This window comes from Hakea prostrata, chromosome 8 (genome assembly GCF_041222555.1).
Source record: "Hakea prostrata isolate BN-2017 chromosome 8, UWA_Hpros_2, whole genome shotgun sequence".
Lineage (NCBI taxonomy): Eukaryota > Viridiplantae > Streptophyta > Magnoliopsida > Proteales > Proteaceae > Hakea > Hakea prostrata.
Genome location: NC_142607.1, coordinates 20,329,379 through 20,351,609, shown reverse-complemented (window position 1 = coordinate 20,351,609; position 22,231 = coordinate 20,329,379). Strand labels below are relative to the sequence as shown.

The 22,231-nt window shown below is 39.5% G+C and overlaps 1 protein-coding gene across 1 annotated transcript; it reads right to left on the bottom strand.

The window, feature by feature from the left end:
- Nucleotides 1-17,314: 17,314 nt before the first annotated feature.
- Nucleotides 17,315-21,573, bottom strand: LOC149007404 (PII, uridylyltransferase (DUF2921)). Its single transcript, XM_089166768.1, has one exon. It carries the CDS (start codon nucleotides 21,088-21,090, stop codon nucleotides 17,905-17,907), a length of 3,186 nt encoding a protein of 1,061 aa, XP_089022894.1. The 5' UTR covers nucleotides 21,091-21,573; the 3' UTR covers nucleotides 17,315-17,904.
- Nucleotides 21,574-22,231: the final 658 nt, after the last annotated feature.

The following is a 22,231-nucleotide window of genomic DNA, read 5'->3' as shown; positions in this document are numbered from 1 at the left end:
AGCGCAAGGAGAAGAGGCATATCTCCAGGAAGGTGATTGCGGTTACAACAATTACACTGAAGATCCCGCAAGTGGTTATGCTCGTACGATGCTTAGTCCGACCATTGAGTGGAAGCGCCCTTGTGCTGTTTATGAGATTTATACTTATAGGGATGTTGTTTATAAAGTTGAGAACAATTTTGTTACCCATTGTACCTGCTACTGGGATTAGATTTTGTCTTGCTTATTCTCGTTTAGAACTACTTTTCCACTGGTTGTAGAGTGGGATTTTGCCTCACTTTACTTATCTGTTTTAGACACTCTGATTATATCTAGTACTCTGATTTATATATGATTCATTCTTTCCTTATTTGGATCTATGGTTTATCTTCCGCACTTTTATTATTATTGTTCATGATTATGTTATTGTTTATGTGGGAGGTTGATTACTCGATACCTGATCTTCGGGCTGTGGATCACACTCTCGGGTATGCCAGATAGGGTACCGGCTGGGAGGATGTGACAGTTTTGAATCATAGGAATGAGCTTTTTCAACTTAAAAGGTTAAAGGATGATGCCCTTGACAGGGCCAAAATTGCCATAGGTGAAAGAGAAGATTTTAAAGGAAAGCTAACCAGAGCCTTGGTTTGGTCACAAAGTATTGAGAAGGAAAAGAATGAACTCCAGGAAAAGTTTAATGAGATTGAAAAGCTAAATACAACTTTAGAGTTGGCTCAAGAATATCATGTGAAAGCTTTCAGTTCAATTTTGCTGGAGAAGTCTGCTTTGGAGGATAAAAGTAATGGTTTGGAGTTAAGACTCGATGAGATAACAACAGAAAAGGATAATCTTGATGCTTCCTTTAATTTGGTTTCTAAAGAGAAAGAAAACCTTCATGCTCTCCTGGATGAAACTTTAAAATTCAAAACTTTGCTGCATGAAGACTTAGAGGCAGAGAGGAAACAGTTTGAAATTGAGAAGAGAAGAATACAAAGTGAAAACCAGATAGTCTTAAATTCAGTTACCTCCTCAGTGAAGGAAGTTGGAGATAATCCAACTTTCCTAGGGTTTTGCAAGAATATGGTAAAGGATTGCTCTGACCAAATTTTTTCAGAAATCCTTAAGACTCATCCTGGTTTAGATTTCAAGTTGTTATCCCCAGAATTTCTTCCTTCTAGAACCTTTTTTGATCTTAGGAATTTGAAGTATCCCAGCTCTGATTGCTCATTAGAAGATGATTCTGACAATGATATGAGTGATTCCTCCAGCTCTGGCCCAGATCATTCTGCCAGTGGTTCAGAAGACAATGATGATGATAATTTACCTGCTCAAGGAGATGAAGATATTGCTGCTAATGATGCTGTTGATGTTGATCCATCTGGTAATGCTATAGATGTTGATCCATCTACAAAACCACAAATATGAAGAAAAACACTCTTTTTGCTTTATGAACTTACCTTTTTCTTTCTTGCCTACCTCTTTTGCATATGAGGTTTTTTAATTTGTCCAACTTTTATATGAATGAAATTTTCTTCCTTCCTTCTATTGTTATTATTTTTATATTATATATATTTTTTTAGTTTCGACATAATAGTATCTTTCGTAATGTTAACTATCATCTTCAAACCAATTCATAATTGATTAGATGTATATATCTTTGATCAAACTTTGTAAATTGACTTCTACTGAAATACTTCTGATGAAAAAGTATTTGAAAGGAACTTTAATACCTGATCAGATACCTTGAGATGTTGATTTAATACCTGATCTGATCTTTGAACTTCGATTAATAGTCCTCGGTGTAACCTGATCCTTGAGTTATTTTACAGATTAATTCCGTCGTACTTGATCCGAATGCTGCCTTAGAAAGATGGCTATTGGAGCCTGACTTCAGAAAGTCGGGATCATTCCTCGGAAGGAACAATCCAGGGTCATCCTCTCGAAAGGAATGATCCATGATCAGCTTCGAAAAGCATGACCAGGCCTCGGAAGGTCAAGCTACTTGAGCCCGACTTTGAAAGTCGGGATCATTCCTCGGAAGGAACAATCCGGGATCACCCTCGCGAAAGGAATGATCCGTGATTAGCTTAGCATGACCTGGCTACCTGAGCCTGACTTACGTAAAGTCGGGATCATCCTCGGTATGGAATGATCTGTGATCAGCTTCGGAAAGCATGACCAGGCCTCGGAAGGTTGGCTACTTGAGCCTAACTCACGAAGAGTCGGGACCACCCTCGGTACAGAATGATCCGTGATCAGCTTCGGAAAGCATGACCAGGCCTCGGAAGGCTGGCTACTTGAGCCTAACTCACGAAGAGTAGGGATCACCCTCGGAAGGAATGATCCGGATCAGCTAGCATAATCACGCCTCGGAAGGCTGGCTACTTGAGCCTAACTCACGAAGAGTCGGGACCATCCTCGGTACGGAATGATCCGTGATCGCCTTCGGAAAACATGACCAGGCCTCGGAAGGCTGACCACTTGGGCCTGACTTCGGAAAGTCGGGATCATCCTCAGAAAGAATGACCCTGGATCAGCGTTGAAATGGCTTGATTAGAAGAACTGGTTTGCATAAATGTCCTTTGGATTAATAATGAAGAGGAAACTTTGGATGACCACGTTTAATAAAATGCATTCTCCAAGAATACCAGAAAATTCTTTCTACTGATAATATTTCTTAAGGTGAACTACATTCCACGGTCGTTTCAAACAACTTCCATGAGAATCCTTCAGCCAATATGTGTTTTTGCTCACGCTTTTGTTACCACATATGGCCCTTCCCAGTTTGCAGAAAGCTTTCCACAGTTCCTTGGATCTGATGCTGATTTTTTCCTCAAAACCAAATTTCCTACTCTGAAAGATTTATGTTTGATTCGAGCATTATAATACGCTGCTGTTCTCCTCTGATATTCCATATTACGGTATAAGGCCTTTTCTCTGACTTCATCTAAAAATTCGAGATTTGCCCGTAGTCCTTCTTCATTAGTTATTGGATCAAATCCCTCATATCTGTTTGATCCCACCATAACCTCCACTGGAGCCAATGCTTCTGACCCATACGCCAGTCTGAAAGGTGTTTCACCTGTTGGGGTCTTGACCGTAGTCCTATACGCCCATAGTACATGAGGTAGTTCATCAATCCACAAACTATGCACTTCATCCAGCCTCTTTTTTATCCCCTGCAAAAGTGTTCTGTTTGTTACCTCAATTTGGCCATTGCATTGAGGATATGCCACAGATGAGTGTTTGCACTCAATATGATAGTCTGCCATTGCATTCCTTGAATCTTTCATTGTCAAATTGCGGTCCGTGATCAGTCAGTAGAATCTTTGGTAGGCCATATCTGAATATGACATGATTTCTGAAGAATTTTTCAATTTGACTCGTGGTAGTTGTTGCCAAGGCTTCTGCTTCTACCCATTTCGTAAAATAATCGATTGCAGCCACTACAAACTTTTTCCCTCCAGTTGCAACAGGAAAAGGTCCCAACAAATCCATACCCCACATAGCAAATGGGAGAGGATTAAGAATTGATGTTAGCTGCTCTGCTGGCTGGCTCTGAATTGGTGCATGAATTTGGCATTGATGACACCTTCTTACATACTCAATCGCCTCAGATTGCATTCGTGGCCAATAAAATCCTTGTCTTAAAATTTTATACGCCAAAGCTTTCCCACCTAAGTGGTTTCCACAGATTCCTTCGTGGACCTCTGATAAGGCATAAAGAGCATCAGAGGGTCCCAAACATTTCAAAAGTGGCCCAGAAACTGTTCTTTTATATAATAACTCATTCTTTAGAAAAGAACCTAGCAGCTCTTCTTTTCACAGTTCTGGCCTTTTCCCTATCTTCAGGAAGAATACCATCCTTCAGATATTGTATAATAGGATCCATCCAAGATATCTCTGCGTCAATTTCCATTATCTCTGGCTCTGAATATGCCGGAATATCTAGCTCCTCATAATATACAGTTTGTGGAATAGAAATAGACTTTGCGGATGCCAATTTTGCCAGAGAATCTGCTTCATTATTTTGATTTCGAGATATCCTTATGACTGAGAATTGTGCGAACCACTCCTTACATTGTGATACTTTTTTAAGATAGTTGACCATTCGATCATCTTTTGCTCCATACGCTCCAGTGACTTGGCTGACCACCAGCTCAGAATCACTTTTTACTTCGATGCTTTGAACACAGAGAGATCTGGCTAGTCGTAACCCTGCAATAAGAGCTTCATTGTTCGAAGCATGAAAATTAAACCGTAGTGCATTTTGAATTACAAATCCAAATGGACTTTGTAAAATCACTCCCGCTCCCCGATCCTCGCGAATGACTTGACCCATCTACATGTAAGGTCCACACTGAGAAGACACCTTACTAGAATCTTTTTCCTCCTCTCGTGATGAAATACTTTCAAGCAATAAAATCGGCCAAAACTTGTGCCTTTATCGCAGTTCTAGGTTTATAATCTATATCATGTTCTCGTTAACTCTACCGCCCATGATACCATTCTCCCCGCGAGATCGGGTTTATGCAGTATTTTCTTTAAAGGCCGCTTAGTAAGAACAATAATTGGATGAGCCCGAAAATAGGGTCGGAGCTTCCTGGCTGCTACTATTAAGGCGAAAGCTTTGTTTCTCAAATTCCGGATATCTAGATTCTCGCATCTAACAATGTATGACTTACAAAGTAGATAGGATTTTGAACAGTACCTTCCTCCCGGATTAACACCGCGCTTACCGCCACCTTTGAAGAAGATAGATATATCTGCAAGCTCTCTCCGGGCTTTGGTCGAGATAAAACTGGTGGATTGGTCAACCTCCTCTTCAGCTCTTCAAATGAATTCTGACAGTCCTCTGACCATTTGAATTCGTTGAGTGCATTTAGATTCTTCAAAGCCTTGAAGAATGGTGCACACTTATCTCCTGATCTGGATATAAATCTACTTAATGCTGCAACTCTTCCTGTTAAGCTTTGAATTTCTTTCATACTGCTGGGAGCCGTCATATTTAAGATAGCCCTGATTTTTTCTGGATTTGCTTCAATACCCCTCTGTGTGACCATGAAACCTAGAATTTACCAGATGAAACTCCAAATGCACACTTCTCAAGATTGAGTCTCATTCCATTTCTCCTCAATACATCAAAGCACTCTCTTAAATCGGCGAGATGATCAGATTTAAATTGACTTTTTACAAGAAGATCATCTACATAAACCTCCATATTTCTTCCAATCTGATCAGCGAACAGCTTGTTCATTGCCCTTTGGTATGTTGCACCAGCATTTTTTAACCCAAAAGGCATAACTTTATAACAATAGCTTTCCCGATTGGTCATGAATGCCGTGTGAGGCTGATCCTCCTTCTTCATAAGAATTTGATTATAACCAGAATAGGCGTCCATAAAACTCAACATTTGCGACCTTGATGTAGCATCGATTAGCTCATCAATTCGCAGCAAAGGATAGCAATCCTTGGGACATGCCTTGTTCAAATCAGTGTAATCTACACACATTCGCCATTTTCCATTATGCTTTTTCACCATTACCACATTTGCTAGCCACCTTGGACACTCGATTTGCTCAATGAACTCGGATCTCCTAAGTTTGTCCACTTCAACCTTAATTGCATCATGCTTTTCTGACGAGAAATTCCTTCGTCTCTGTTTCACTTGTTTGATAGACTTATCTATCCATAGACAATGCTCCGCCACTTCTCTGCTTAAACCTGGCATGTCTTGTGCTGACCAGGCAAAGACATCTGCGTTTTTCTGAAGAAATTCTTTCAATTGCTCCTTGTCCTGACTATTCTGATCAGCTCCTATCATGGTCCCTTTTTCTGGATTCTCCAAACCAAAACAAATTTTTTCCAGCTTTTCTACCGGTTCACCTCTTTGAATTTTTTCCTCATCCCTGTTATCCGTAACTTCAACAGTAAAGGCGAGTGCCTTACCTTGTGCTTTTGAATCCTTCAAAAAAGTTGTATAGCTCTGCCTTGAAGTTTTCTAATCTAATTTGCATTCTCCAATGCCTCCTTCTGTTGGGAACTTGACCTTCAAATGTCTTGTCGAAATTATTGCACCAATAGTATTCAACGTTGGTCTCCCGAGAATTATATTGTATGCTGATAGACTTTTTATTAACAAAAATTTAGTAACTGTAGTTACCGTTTGTGGATGTGTTCCAAGTGTTATTGTTAGCTCCACAATCCCCTCTACTGAAGTAGACTCTCCAGAAAATCCAAATAGCCTTGTGCTGCAAGGTTTTATCTTGACCGTATCCAACTTCAATCGCTGAAAAGCTTCGTAAGACATGATGTCTACAGATGATCCTGTGTCTACCAGAACTCTATGAATATCTCTGTTTGCCACCTCGATGACCACCACAATGGCGTCATCGTGTGGTTCTTGAATTCCTTCCATTTCTTCCTCCATGAAGACTATTTCCTTCATCATTTTGATTCTTCTAGGAATAACATGAGATTCGACGGTATTCACATACCTGGCATGCGCCTTAGATTTTGAAATTGAATTTAAGTCCAAACTTCCCAGGATGGTCATGACGGGGGACTGCTTCTGTTGAATCTGCCGATTTTCCTGCTATTTAGTATTTTCCTCTGGAGAGTTGTACTGAAAATCTCCCTTGGCTTGTTCTTCTCTAGCTGGTGTTCGATTGTTCCACCTTCTCGGCTGATCAGCGACTTTTCTTCTGTTGCCCCCATTTCTCTTTTGAACATATTGGTCCAATCTTCCTTGACTGATCAGTCGTTCAATTTCATTTTTCAGAATTCTGCAGTCATCAGTATCATGACCATGATCTTTGTGATATCTACAGAACCTATTCGGATTCCTCTCATCCGCCTTTGCTATCATAGGTAATGGCCATTTCATAAATCCCTGATGCTGAATTTGCATCAGAATTTCCGATCTTCTTGCATTGAGAGGAGTGTAGTTTTCTTGGAATGGTTTTGGGATGTCCCTTCTGTATTGACGATCAGGAATATTTCTTGAAAAGCTCCTGCTATTCCTTCGCTCTCTCTGATCTCTCTGATCAGATTTCACAACTCCATCATCTTTCCTTTTAACTCCTTCTTTCGCTTTTCTTTTCTTGCTTGGAGAATGTCCTTCATATTTGCATACTGATTACAGCCAGTCATCAATTCTGCTATATTCGCTGGCTTGTTCATGATCAGGAATTCCAAAAGATGCTCGTCTGTTAGGCCTCTGAACATAGCGTCATATGCCACCGCCTCATTCAAATTTTTAATTTGAATTGACTCCTGATTGAATCTCTTCATATAATTTCGAACTGATTCTCCCGATTTTTGACGGATTGCAGCTAAATTATCAACAGTTTTGCTGCTTTTCATGCTACTTTGGAATCTTGACAAGAATACTTTCGTCAAATCCTTAAAATCCTTAATGGAATCTGGTAATAAGCTGAAGAACCAGGTTGTTGCAAATCCTTTCAAGGAAGATGGAAATGAGCGACACTTTAAAATATCAAAGTTACCTGCTAGCATCATAACAGAGTTGAACTGAGCCAGGTGTTCCATTGGATCTGTGCTTCCATCATACATCGTGAATGTCGGAAGTTTAAAATTGCGCGGCAATGGTGCTGACATAATGTCTTTAGCAAATGGATTCTGGTTCATTATTTCCTCAGCTTTTTCTCCGCCATCTTTGTTCACTAGTTGCTGAATCTGATCATCGAGGACGCGAAATCTTTTACTGATTTCCGATCCATAGACTTCAGATCTGCAATCTCCTGATTTTCCTGTTTCTCTCTTATCTCTCCAATCCCCAACGCTTCTACTCTTTTTGCTCCAGATATGACTCAATTGATCATCTCTAGACGATTCTCAATCTTCAGTCTCTAGTGGAATATAGTTTGGATCCGCACTTTCTCCTGATCCTTCCTTCAGAAATGATCTCCTTCGGCTTCCTCCTGACTTTTGAATCTGAGAATTTGGGACAGAGGTCGCTTTTGCTCGGGAAAGAGTTCGAGATCTTCCAACTGACAAGACCGGAACTCTTTCCTCAGGATGTACTCCGATCTGCTTGATGAAAGTCCTCATCAGATTTTGTGTTTCCAGTATTTGATGTTGCATGCTCTCAAACCGCTCAGCGATCAGATTTGGATCTAACTCTGGACGAGATGTCGCCAATGTATCTGCTAATTGTTTCTCTTGCCTTTCAAACTGATCAGTTGGACGAGGTGGAGAATGATCCTCCAGCATTCTCTGCCTTTGTCGAGTTTGCATCACTGGAATTTGCGGCATCGGAACCACTTCTCTCGTTCTTCTTTTTGGATTTACTCTCCTTGGCTCCCTTTGGCTTGTTTCCGCCATTTCTATCGGTAATTCCTCCTCTCGCTCAGGTGATTGAGCCATAGCTTCTGTTCTGGACTGATTTCCCACAGACAACCCCAAATGTTGGTGCTATTTTTGCCGATCGCCTTGAACCGTAGTTTCCCGCACCGAACTCCTCAGATCTGATTTGATCTGGTTTGCTCTTCGATCAATCAACCTCTCACTCCTGAAAGAAACAGAATCATAGTAAGAAACGGAGCCGATCGTCTTGATCGGCGTCACGTCTCCGACGATCTAGTCAGTATGGTGTCGAAGGTGTTTACAGAGCTCTCTGGAGCTTCTCAAAGGCTAGTAATGGAGTTCAATCAGAGTGAGCTTAGAGTTTTGGTTGACTCTAGAGACTTACCTTCTTACGGATCTTCCCTCGCTTTTATACTGGCTTTCCCGCTTATAATACTCTTTCAATCATAACCATCAGATCATCGCTCCTTTTTGGACGTCTCTGATCATCTTGCCTTTATCTCTCAATTGAACCCGGCTGAGGTTGGTTTGACTGGTATAAACCGGTAATGGATATATTAGTTACAACACATCCCATACTATTTCCGATAATGTCCAAGGACAGAAGTGTCAAAAGGACACCTCCCAATCCCAAACCAAACTTAATCAAACACATTCTCAGATCAGTCATGACATACACAACAAGTAGTTCATCATATAAAAGAGAATGTAAATGCAAAATCAGATTAAGCAGTTTTAAGTAATTCATATAACATGAATAATGAAAAAGATGATATAAACAAGTGCTACTGTTCCCACAGTAGGAGATCAGAATTAAAATACAATAACAATAGGTAATCTCATAGTTTCATAAAGTAGAAACTAGAGAACAAGCAATCTATGTAGTTAAGGAATTAACTGTCCTTACCTTCTAACTTGGATAGGATCTTAAAGAATCAAGTATGATCTTGACTAAACCTGAGAAGACAGTCCTAAACAAGTGGACACAACATGTTAGGAAAGATGCATAAAGGAAAAGATCATAAATCAATTGAAACAGACCAAGAATGAGGTTGCTGTACTCATTGGTCGATTGATTGGTCTGCTGGACCAGTCGACCAATGAGTCGACCAATGCAGACAATAGCCTGCAAGAATCCGAATTTTGAGAATCAAGAACCGAATTCGATGGTTCAAAAGGGTACAAATCAGAGGGGAATTATCATGGTAGTATTCTAGGGTATAGAGGATATCAAATCATAAATCAAATAAAGTTCCCAAATTATAACCTAGGAACACAAAGGTTAACCTACTAGGTTAAACATAGATTATGAGAGAAAAATATTATAATCAAAGATTCAAGAATTAGGATATGAGGATTACAGATATAGTAAAGAAAACACATTGATTGGGTTACCATGATTAAACTAGAGGTTCTTGATCTTACCCAAGAAATTAGGGTTTTACCCTTTTTGGTTCCCTTGGAAATTAATTGAGAGCTCTGGATGAAGGGAGATAAATTGTTAGCCAAAAATAACAAGAAGGGTCATTCAATGATGAAGTTTAGGTTAACTCAATATTACCCAAGAAGATTTTCCTTCACAAGGGAGGTTACCAAAAGCTCTCCAGACGATCTCACAGGTTAGGGTTTCAAAGGATTAGGGTTAGGGTTTCAAAGATTCCACTGGCTGAGGTTAAGATCATGATGATGATCATGGATCTTAAAGAACATGATGAGATCATAGAATAGATGGTTGCAAAGGTGCATCATCTTCTTCCTGATCTCAACGAAGAACATAATTAAAGAAAGAAAATCAGAGATAGAAGAAAGAGTGAGTGAAATCATATCTTTGCTGTAGGAGGATGAAGAATTCTTCAAGTCTTTGCGAGAGATCACCAAAGAATGCAAGGGAATGGGTTAGATTAGGGTTCTAACTCGTTCCAAAGGCTTAGGAGGCAGAGGAGGTGGAGTATTCCTGAGATTAGACTTAAATAGAAGAGACAGGATTCAAATTTCAAAAACAGAATCAATTGGTCGATTGGTCCAATCGACCAATGAGTCGACCAATCAAGACAACAACTTCAAAACAGGGAATTGAAGGCTCAGATCAAGTCCAAACATCAAGGGGTTTTGCACACCTCTAGAGTGACATACCTAGGAGTTAGAAATGCCTTTGAATCAATACAGAGACCACTCCAAGACCATCAACTAATCTAATCTTCATCCGGGTGCAGTTTCCACCATTGGGACACTGGCATCAACACTCATGGATTCCAATCCAGCCATCAAGTCTTCAACAGAAATGGCCCAAAGATGACTTCTTGCCTTACTTCGGGTCACTGGACCTACAAATAACAAAGTTTCCGGATTAGGGTCAGGGCTGGGTTTCACATATATGGTTGATGAGTCCGTAGTCCGAGTTGGTTGTAGCCATAGGATACGCTGACTCTAGTGTGAAGGATACCGGAAAGGATCGCCAGGGGCGAGGAGTGGACATATCTGGATTTGAGTTGATATGACCAAGTAGAAGACTTGCATTGGGCTAGGCTTTACCTTGACATGCGCCAATACTTAGACCAAACGGTGATGTGAGAGAGAGGTGACTTAACCCCTAACCATGGATTGTCCAAGATGGATGAAGGACCCTTTGCCAACCGGCGTTGTGAGATGAGACCTACCCAAAGAAATATGGTGCTATGACTTAAAGCATGTCTGCCTATAGAGACCAGTATACATAGAGTTAGACTCATACATGCATTGTTGTCTCATATGATATCCCTTTATGCTTTGTTTGTGATACTATGTTATTTATGCTATTATGGAATAACTTGCCTTGCTGAGTTTCTTTTGAAACTCACTCCTTTTTGTACAATATCTTTTGTTAGACTATTCTATAGGTTTTGATGGCTATGAAGCGCAATATGAAGAAGCGCAAGATGAAGAAGCGTACCATACGCAAAGTGTTGGCGATTACGAAGATTACTGTGAGGATCCCTCGAGTGGTCTCTCTTGTTACCAGGATTAGCCCTACTATGGAGTGGGAGCGTCTGAGCATAATCGATGAAGTTTATGTTTATGAGGACATCCTTTATAAAGTAGAAAAGACTCTAGTTTAGTTAGATTATATCTTTCTTTCTTGTTTTTAGAATCAGTTGTAATCCCATTTGATTTTCGAATTACATTCTGTTGTACTCGTGGAGTGAGTTTCGGCCTCACTCTACTTTTGATTAATATATCTATTGGTATCTTTTCCGCACTCTGATGATTATCTCGTTACTTATCTTTGATTCATTTGAGTAATACTGTTAACATTGATTTAGTCTTGTTCTTGATTATATTGTTGTGAATGTGGGAGGATGATTTCACTAACTACTGGATCTTGTGGACTGTGGATCACACACTCGGATATGCCAGATAGGGTACCGGCTGGGTGGATGTGACAGGTCTTGAGCGCCCATGAATCCCCATTGCTGTCACGGGTCGTTCGGTCTCAATTCCCTTCTGAATCGGGTCTGATATGATGGGGACATCCTAGCCAAACACTGCTAGACAGTCCTAGGTATGACACCCAATGATTCGGGAAAGCGTCCATGAGCATCTTTGGAGAACATCCCATACATTCCCTCCGATGTCCTAGGACAGAAGTGTCAAAAGGACACCTCTCAATCCCAAACCATACTTAATCAAACACATTCTCAGATCAGTCATGTCATACACAATCAACAATTCATCATATAAAAGAGAATATAAAGTCATGATCTAATCACTAAACAATATTGTAATAAGCAATTCATATATGCTTGAATAATGAAAAAGAAAACATAATTGAAGTGCTACTATACCTATAGTAGTACATCAGAAGTATAAAAGACAAGAACAGTAAATAAACTCGACCAACCGAGTCAAGACGGAATTGCAGAAACTAGATTGGTCATAACTTCTTCGTTTGAAGTCGGATTGATCCGAAATTCGAAGGGGAACTTCCTAGAATGTATTAGAACTATATGGGAAGGTAAAATCATCAAGTCATGGTCAAAATATGGGTTCTTGATTTGAACCAAGAAACTAGGGTTTCAACCTTATGGCTCCCAAGAAAAGGCTATGATCACAGGACGAAAGGGAATAAATTGCTTGGCCAAAAATAACAAGAAAATCATTAAAAAATCAAGTTTAGATGAAGGGATAATTACTATTGCCCCCTTGTACTTTGGTTTTATTACTAATCAAACCTCTTTCTTTATGAAATTACTATTGCCTCCCTCACTTCTAACGGTGTTAAGTGGTTGTTAACATCAAATATGTCTATTTTGCCCTTCATTAAAATTAAGAAGTCAAAAATATGACATTACCCTCATTTATAAAAACTATATAGAAAGTCAATTATATCCTTAAAACCTTATATTTTAGAATCAATTTTGGATTTGGTGGGACCTCTCCTATTCCACTTAAAATTTTCACAATCACAATGATGGAAGTTTTACAAATAAATTAGCATATAAGATGTTAATTAATAGAAAATTTGGTAACATGCATAATGGTTAGCATATATTAGGTGATTTTAAATTTACAACTTTGAATTACATTTGATATTTCCTAATATTTTAGTTTATATTTTAAGTTTTATTTAATCACATATTCCTTTATTCGGTGATTCCTTTTTAGAGAAGAAAAATCAAATCTTTCTTTTATTCAGTGGTTTCTTTTTAGAAAAGAAAGTTAATTTAAAGTTAATTCTTCCCCATAGTTAAGGGTAGTATTATAACTTGACAAAAGAGTAAATAAATAAAGAGATAACTGCAGGGTTATTTTTGGGATTTTGAAAAAATATATAGATGCCACATCATCAGTAAACTAATTGAGCTTAACGGTAGGGGGGCATTAGTAATTGTAGACAAAGTTAAAGGTTGGATTAGCAATTTTAAAATGTACAGGGGATAAAGTAGTAATAAAATCAGAGTACAAGGGGGCAATAGTAATTATCCCTTAGATTAATCTAAACATTGCCCATGAGGTTTCCCTTGCATGGGAGGTTACCAAAGGTTTCCAGAAACATCATACAAGGTCAGGGTTTCAAGAAATTAATCAGGCTAGGTTTAAGATCATGACGATGATCATAGATCCTAAAGAATGGAATGAGATCACGAAGGGATGGTTGCAAGGATGCAACATCTTCTTCTTAATCTCAATCAAGAATAAGATTAAAGAAAAGAAATTCGTAATGTCGAAGTGATTACTAACCTTGAATTGGCAGATCAGAGATGAGAAGCTTCAGATCTGCAGAGGAAATGTTCGAATCACCAGAGAGAGTTTCGGAGAGGTCTTCTCACGTTCAAAAAGTGTTTAGGAGGCGGCCGCAACTAAGAAACACGAAGTAGGGTTTAAATAAAAGTGAAAAACCCTAAAATTGCATTTTCTCGGATTTAGCAAACCTTTGGTCGAGTGCTTAGTCGAATGGGGAAATGGAGGATCAAATGGGCTCTAAACCTCAAGGGCTTTTGCACACATATCAAGTGATATACCTAGTGTATAAAAATGCCTTCAAACCAAGTCAGATAACACTCCAAGTCCTTCAACTAATCTCATCTTCAAACAGGTGCAGCTTCCTTTCCAAATCAGCACAGGCTTCCAAGATTTGAACTCCACCATCAATATCCATGGGTTCAAAGTCAAACACCATGTTTTCTACTGAGATGGCCCACAGCTGGCTTCTTCCTTTACTCCTGGTCTTTGGACCTATAAACAACTGGGTTTTCGGGTCAAGGTCTTAGGTTAGGGCTGGATTTCACACACAGACTTGTATCAATGCGGTCAAAGTCTTCTTACTAATTCTTCCCCTTTCACTTTGAAATTCAAAAATTGAATTTCCACAAATCTGAAACTGAATTTTCTTCAAAGAACATAAAATTACAGCATTATAGGATGTCAACCAATCAATTCCCAAAATCACATCAAAGTCCTTCATGTCAAGAAGTACTAGATTAGCCTTCAGATTCTTTTCACAAACCAAAACATGACATTCTTCTAACACTTTATCTAGTTTCACAATAGATTTAGTAGGTGTACTAATCATCAAACAATTAGATAGGTTCTTGGGTGTTAGGTTAGTCTTCTTAACAAATGCAGATGAAATGAATGAATGAGATGCACCTGTATCAAATAAGACAAATGCAGGTATAGAAGCGACTAACAATGTACCTGTTACCACATCATGGTTCACATCTTGTTTAGTACCAGATATATTGAACACTCTTCCGGAAGGAGGGGCAAGAGCACTCCTCATTGCAGGGGCGGACGGTTCATTCGACCTCTTAGGGCAAGCACGAGTGAAGTGTCCAGTCCGCTTACAGAAAAAGCAAACAAGGTCCCTTGGCCCAACTGGAGTCGCTGCCGTTGGAGGCTTCTGAACCATGGGTTTATGATTCGCATTTCCAGGCCGAGAAGATTGCACATTCACTGCAGGTCTTTTTTCACCAAACTGACTATGCTGACTGGCATGAGCAAAACAGAACTCTGACTTATGCTCCTAGGTTGAAAAGCAGGAGTAGGATATGGTGTAGGTCTAGTGAATCGTTGCTCAGTATGGTCAACTAAGCCGAGATTCCTTGGCTGCCATGGCCTTTGAGCACAAGCACTTTCTTTTTCAGTCTCTTCTAGCTTCTTCGAGTTCTATACAATCTGGGCATAACTCTCAATAGGGAGGATAGTGAGGTATGCTTTGATTGTAGGCTGCAAACCTTTAAAGAAGTTATTTGCCTTAGCACAATCAGGCTTCAAAGAATCAGGGCCAAAGAAAAAGAGCTCTTCAAATTTCTGCTGGTAATCCAGCACAGACATAAAACCCTACACAAGAGCCATAAACTCAGCTTCCTTGGCATCTCTCACCGCTTCAGGGAAATAATTCTTACAAAAGGCTTCCTTGAATAATTCCCAAATCACAACACTAGCATGCAATTCTTCAAGAACAGGCTGGGTGGAGGTCCACCAAGCATCAGCTTCATGCTGGAGCTTCAGTTAGGAAAACAAAACCTGTTGTGCATCAGAACACTACAGATTCCGGAAAGCTTTCTCTAATTCCCGCAGCCACTTGTTCAGAAACAATGTATCTTTATAGACGCAAGAGAAAGTAGGCACTTGCAACTTCAAGAAACTCTCCATCAATCGGGTATGAGGAGTTCCAGCAAATCTTTTCGTATTCGGGATTGCGACATTTTTAAATACACGACCCCTAAAAAGTCAAATGCAAACCATATTTTTAAGTAGGATGCAAACCATATATTTTTTTAGGTAAGAGATGCAAGCCAATGGTAATTAGTTACGTTACTAACTATTGACATTTAATTTATAACATAAAATCAAATAATAAAAATTGTAGAAGAAATAAAGAATAATAAAAAAATGAGAAAAAAAAAAAAAAGATAAATAGATTGAAAAAGAGAAAGAGTTTCTAATTATGGAGAAGATTTTTTACCAAATTTTCCTTGACCCACGCTTATAGAAAGGAAAGAAAGAACCAGAAGAGAATACATATGAGAAAGGAAGGAATAAAGAATAAATAGGTTAGAGTTAGTTTAACTAGGGATGCATTTATCCCATGATAGGTTATAAGGGTTAAGGCTCAACTTCCCTGGGGGTCTTGGTTTGGGCTTAATTATATATATATAAATCTCCTTGGAGTAATTGGTGCGCGGATGAACCTCATCCAAAAAAAAATAAAAGCAAATTAATATAAATAAGGACAAAACTAAAGGAATAAAAAAAATTTCAAATCCGGGGGGCCATGGCCCCTGGCCCTTAGTGGGTCAGCCACTAACTAATTGGTCTACTGAGTTAGTCCCAATTTTGCTTTTTATTTCAAGGAATATGTCCACTCTTAGATTTGGTAATTTATGTCAAGTTTGATTTCATTTTAAAGCTAGTTCTTCTCTGTACTTGAACTCTTCCGGAATAACTTCCTTTAATGAAAACATTCCCCCCCATCCCCCCCAATCCCCCAAAAAAGAGGCTCTCTCCACCCAAAGAAGTTGGAGGATCAAAGAATCAGGAAAATGGAAGAGGTTAAACTTGCCCTCTTTTACTTAAACTAGGATGGAGACTGTTAACTAAACCAAATTCAACTTTCGGCCAAATGCCTCAAGGCCAAATACTTCCCCATATCTTTGTTTGACCCTAAGGTTGGTAAGAAGTCATGAAGAATTCTCCCTATATTCTTGGAGGTATGGTTGTCTAAAATGTTAGAAATGGCAGATAAACTTCTTTTTGGTTTGATCCCTGGACCCTTTCAACCATGGATCATAAGATTGGAGATGTTAATCCCCATTTTTAGCCAAGGAGTTCCAGTCTTGCTGATGTGGTTGAGAGGAGACCTCTTCTAATCGAAATCCGGCTAACTTTCCTACAGTATTTTGCTACAGCCATAAATGCCATTTACCTTGGTCCATTGTTGGAAATCTTTGATATCCCCTTTTGGATGCTTTTCTACTAAACTAGCATTTAAAGATCGTTTCGTAGAAAATATGCAAATTATCAAAACTCTACGAAATTTCATATGCTTGGTGGAAGTTTTTTTGAAAAGTCAATGTTCATGCAAAATTTAATGTCATTTTTGGCCACTGATAAATGGAGGAGCCCCAGTTAAAGAGATTCAATCTCGGCGGACAACAATTCAACCTCATTGTGTGTTTTGTGGTGGAAGCACCGAATTAATATGGTATCAGTTGATGGCGATTGGGTCAGACGAACCTGGGCAATCCGACCTCTAGGGTTACCAACTGAGTGCTTTAATCATACCAATAGACTGAAGCTATTCATATTATTTTTTCATTCTCATCTTGATAGAACCTATGTTGCGATGGAAATTTTCAATTCTGATGATTACTTATCGTGCTATTTGGATGATATGTAATCAGGTAGTTTTCCGTATATTGCACTAAACAGCCCAACTAAAGCAGTACTAAATGGCTTTTTAAGGGGCTTACAAGTTACAACGAGCAGACACTCACAAATCGGGGAGAATACCATTTTGAGCAACATCAACAAAATCACTCACTACCTACCATCACCTAATAAGGAAGTGTGGCCCATGGAATTTGCACTGGATCTACTTAGCGTAGCATCAAAGGCAAGGAATAAAGGGTTTTGTATGTTCTAGAATCAGGAAAGGTAGAAAGGAACGGGGAGGAGCTCTCCCAGTGACCTATGTATTGGAATCTTTAGAATCTTTAATTATTTCCTCTTTAGCCAAAAAAAAAAGAAGGAAATATTTCCAGGCAATGTAATGTTTAAGCTAGGATACAAACAAAAACTCAATTTCACATGCAAATACGTGGAGCAACGGTAAGAAATGCAACCAAATGATATTAATCTGATCAGCAAGAACAATAAAGAAAAGGAATAGCTCGTAATCAACCTCTCCAGTCAACAAGAAATGGCGTGGTTTACCTAACTTAACATGAGATAGTAAGAACTCTCACTGCTCAAAAGCTTGAAAAGGAGTAGCTCGTAATCAACATCTCCAGTCAACAAGAAATGGCGTGGTTCACCTAGGTTTAACATGAGACAGTAAGAACTCTCACTGCTCAAGCTTTTATAGCAGTTAAATAGGTCAATCATGAATCATCGCTAATCCTCTCGTTCAATCTCATGTGCCTCTTTATTCACCCCTGAGACAAGCTCAGCTTCAAATGACATTGAAGGCAACCTTTCATACACTTTTGATCCCAATGAGATAAGCTTGCTGTAAGACCTTGAGTTAATAGTCTCCCTGAGCTTCTCATAACCCCATCTCTGCTGAATATAGACAATAATTGCAAGTATAACTGCTGTAAGTGGTATTGCAATATCCCCAAACTTTGAATAGAAATCCAAGCTTCGATTCACAAACTCATACTCCTCGGCAAAGTAGGGGTTAGAAACTGGATTTCGTATGTAGTCATAGACATGAGGAAGAAGCCTTACTACAGTGATCCCAACATAGTAGCTTTTCCTGAGAGGCTCACACTGGATCTGCCACAAGTAGTTGCCAACAATCTGAGGGAAAAGGAAGAAGTCCTGGATGAGACCGACATACTCTTCTAGTGTGGCTTCCCACTCCCAGAGAGCGTTGACATTTCCTCGTTGATCTATATACTTATTAGGTAGACTTGGCCTCTGGCTTGCATTAATGGTATGAATAATGAGAGCAATTACAAACCCTATCACATGTATAACCAAGTTGATGTGAAAAACTTTCTTATCACTTGGAACACGCCCTGGTTCCAAAGGTGTGCGAGTGAGCAGCCTGATGCGAGATTTCCATACCTTCTGGCAAAGTCTAACTGTGAGAAGAAAAGCGGCCAGTACGAGAAGCTTAACAGTGTAATCAATCACATGGAACCACTGATTTTTCTCAAGATCATAGGAAGGCCTTTCATAAGATTCAGAGCCCATCCGTTTGAATAGAGCTTCAGCCCCTGTAATCAGTGGAATACTGTACCCAAGAGCTTGAACTGCTAGCATGACAAGAGACATGTAAGGAACAGCTTCTACCTTTGCCCTGATGTAAAACAGTTGACTTAGTATACAAGCAATTGCCACTGAAAGTGTAAGAATCCGAAGGATCCCTTCAACACCTTTGCGTGAAAGTATATCCTCCCTCTGCCTTCGATACAGAATAGGAAGTGTCATAAGCTTGATCTGGCTAAAATAGAGAGGGTCATCTTCATTCCTTTGGCTGGAGATTGAAATCCTTGCCATGGGACTCACCAACCACCGGGCAGTTGTTGGGGGATATTCTACTATCACTTCAATCAAACAATCTAACCCATCCTCAAGGTCCATGCTCTCAAATAAGATCTTCCACGAAGCACGAACATCCCTGCAACCAATCATATACATTTTTCCTGTAGTTGGATCATACAGACCCTCCAGGAACAGCACAGAAGCATTGCTGTAAAGTTTCCCTGAAAGAGTCAGCTGAGCTGAGACATTCAAAAGTAGCTGTCTTTCAGTAGATTCAGTTTTAGCTTGGAATGGAGTCTCGTCTCCCACAGAAGTATTTCCCGTCGACCAGTAATGCCCAAGCAATGGTCCAAGAGAAAGTACCTCCATTTCGATGGATGTTCTTTGCATTCCGACCTTTGGCACTGGATCAGGAATTGCAGAGACATGAAGAGTGAGGTCTTCCGAGAGATCAGAAAGGCTAACCATAAATCCTGAAGAGTCTTCAAGTTTAGGATAATTGAGGAATGATTTCTTAAAAGCTGCTCGGAAGTTAGAAGGCTGGTTCTTCTCTAGGACGACACCCGCTTGAATAAATTTGGAGTATTTGTATGATAGATGGGAAGTGCTGAACCGATCCCACAGCTCCGAAGGCTGCATTACCTTTTCAAAATATAGAGGGAAATATGAACCAGTTTTGTTATTGATGCTTGAAATGCTACCCACCATGATGCTTCTCTGTCTAATGGAAAATGAAATGGGAATATAAGAACATATTCTTGAGTTGCATCCGTCCAATTCAGAGCCCGCAATTCCAATACATCCAACCATGCAGAGCTGCCCTGTGGAAGAGCTCCAAATTCCCTCAGCAGTAAGAGTCATATTGCTAAGAGCTGTTCTCTCCATGGCAGAGTACTGATTTTCAAATGGAGGAACTACTCTAAATAAAGCAGACACCCTTGCTGTACTTTGGTTACCATCCCCGCCTCTTGGCTCACACCTCACATCCTGCAAAAGAAGCCTAACATTTTTAAAACCCCCATCTGTGGAATTAATCTCCTTACTTGTCATGAATGGACCCAACTTGCGACAATAGTCATCTGACTCTGAGCTATTACATCTCCAGTTGGGCACAAAAGAGAAAGCATCTCTAGAAGTAAACCGTTGAAGAATCCCACAAAATCCAGATCCTCTATAAACATCAATGGTATCATGTATCAAGCGATCTGGATATGGATATGGGTCGCAAGCCTTAGAAACAAGCTCTGTGGAACCAAACTGGTAGTTTGCATATGGACCCAACTGAGAAGAAATTTGAACCTTGTCAAAGAATTTAACACTAGATTTCTCATTTAGGCTTTTCATTTCTCCTTGGATTTCCCTAGTTGTCAAGGTGAGGGTCCTAGGGTAGTGAAGTAGAAGCAAAATCTGGTCATCTTGCAGAAGAGTTGGTCGGTAATACTTCACCCATTCCCATGGATCAGCAGAACCAGGTTGACGAGAAGGCAACATCGCATTCCCAATCAAGCACATCGCTCTCTCCCCTCCATTCTTCTCCGTTTCAGTATAAATCCCCTGAAAAACGATGGTCAGCTGAGAATGTCCTGGGTACATCTGAAACTCAGGGCTTTGACCATAGGGTTTGTAGCCAAAGGAACCATTTCTGGTAATGCCCATAAACAACAACCCATTGACATTAACAAACTTCTTAGAAGGATGAGCCGAATCAACACCCGTTACCCAAAAAGAGATTAGGTTCAAAGAATGTTGTGGTGACGAAGAGCTTTTGGGCAAGTCACTGTCATCAAATGGCATCAATGGTGCCCCACCCCCCTGCTGAAACCAATCTCCATTCATGAAACTAAGCTCATTTTTTATTCTATACATTATACCATCATCTGATTTCAGTTCAGAAGCAGAAGCTATAAAAGATTTGCATTCCCTTTTGACCTCATCGAGTCGATTATCTCTGAAGGGCATAGATGAACCATCTTGTGCGTCAGAATCTTCAACTCCAACCGTGTATGAATCCGAGAACTTAATGAAGAAAAAAAACAACCCAGAAAGAATCGAGAGATATACAAACAAAGGAATCGACTTCTTAGCCATATATCCGTGAATTATCAACCACCCACTTGCTAAAACCGAAGACCAAATTCCTTCAGATATCTTAATATGCAATTTTTACAAAATATCCACAAGACCAGAAAATGAATTCGACCTACTTCACTTATAGCAAGAACATGATAAAGAACTGGATCCAACACACATAGATCTTAAATAGCCAAGATTCGAACTTGACCTGAGAAGACTAACCTGCAACATTGATCGTTTCACTATCTTGATCTGACCAGAAACCCACTCTAAATTCTCACAGAGCTTTAGATCCGGATGGTATGAACACACAGATGTGCACTTGAAGATAAATACAGGATCGTCCCTGTTTTGACTTGAGACACACACTAGACTTGTTCGGTGTGGAAGACTGCGATGAAGGCAACTTAATTTCTAGAGACGTTTCCAAGGACCCTTTTGGGAATTAAAGAGTTCAGAAAAATGATTGACAGAAGAAAGCATGTTATTTAGCCGATGAAGCGGCGTCAGTCGCGGAATTGGTTTGGATACCAAGAGGCAAAAGTGGCGGCCATACTTAACCGATTGACTTCATTTTTTTACTTTTTCTGATATTTGGATTTTCTTTTGGAAACCCTTTTTTGGGTAAAAATGCCACTTAATTAAATAAAACTATTACATTCATTAACATCAAAGAACTTAAATGTTAATGAATGTAATAGGTTAAAGATTCAATTTCCTTAGGGGATGTCTTGGATTCGCACTCACTCGGGCGGCATTAATATAAAAAAGCTCCCTTGAGGATGTAAATCGTAGTGCGCGTGTGTTTGCCCTGATGAACCTCATATCAAAAAAAAAAAGAACTTAAATGTTGAGCCAAGGATTAGTACTAGACCATTTACCAAAAAAAAAAAATAGTACTAGACTGTATTATCGAAGGTCCATTGACATGGCGAGCAAAGATAACGAATCAAACACATAACTAGCCGTGCTTGAACTAAACATCAATGTACAGTCCCTTATCTATGCATTCGATTAGTTTTTTTTTTCCGAAATTATTTTCTGACGTTATCATTAAAGAATGGTCATCTGAGTACTGTTTTGGCTATTTGATAAAGCCTGCCTCCATAAAGTGTGAAAATTACTTTCGCAAGGGTGCCCCTAATTTTTAAAAAAA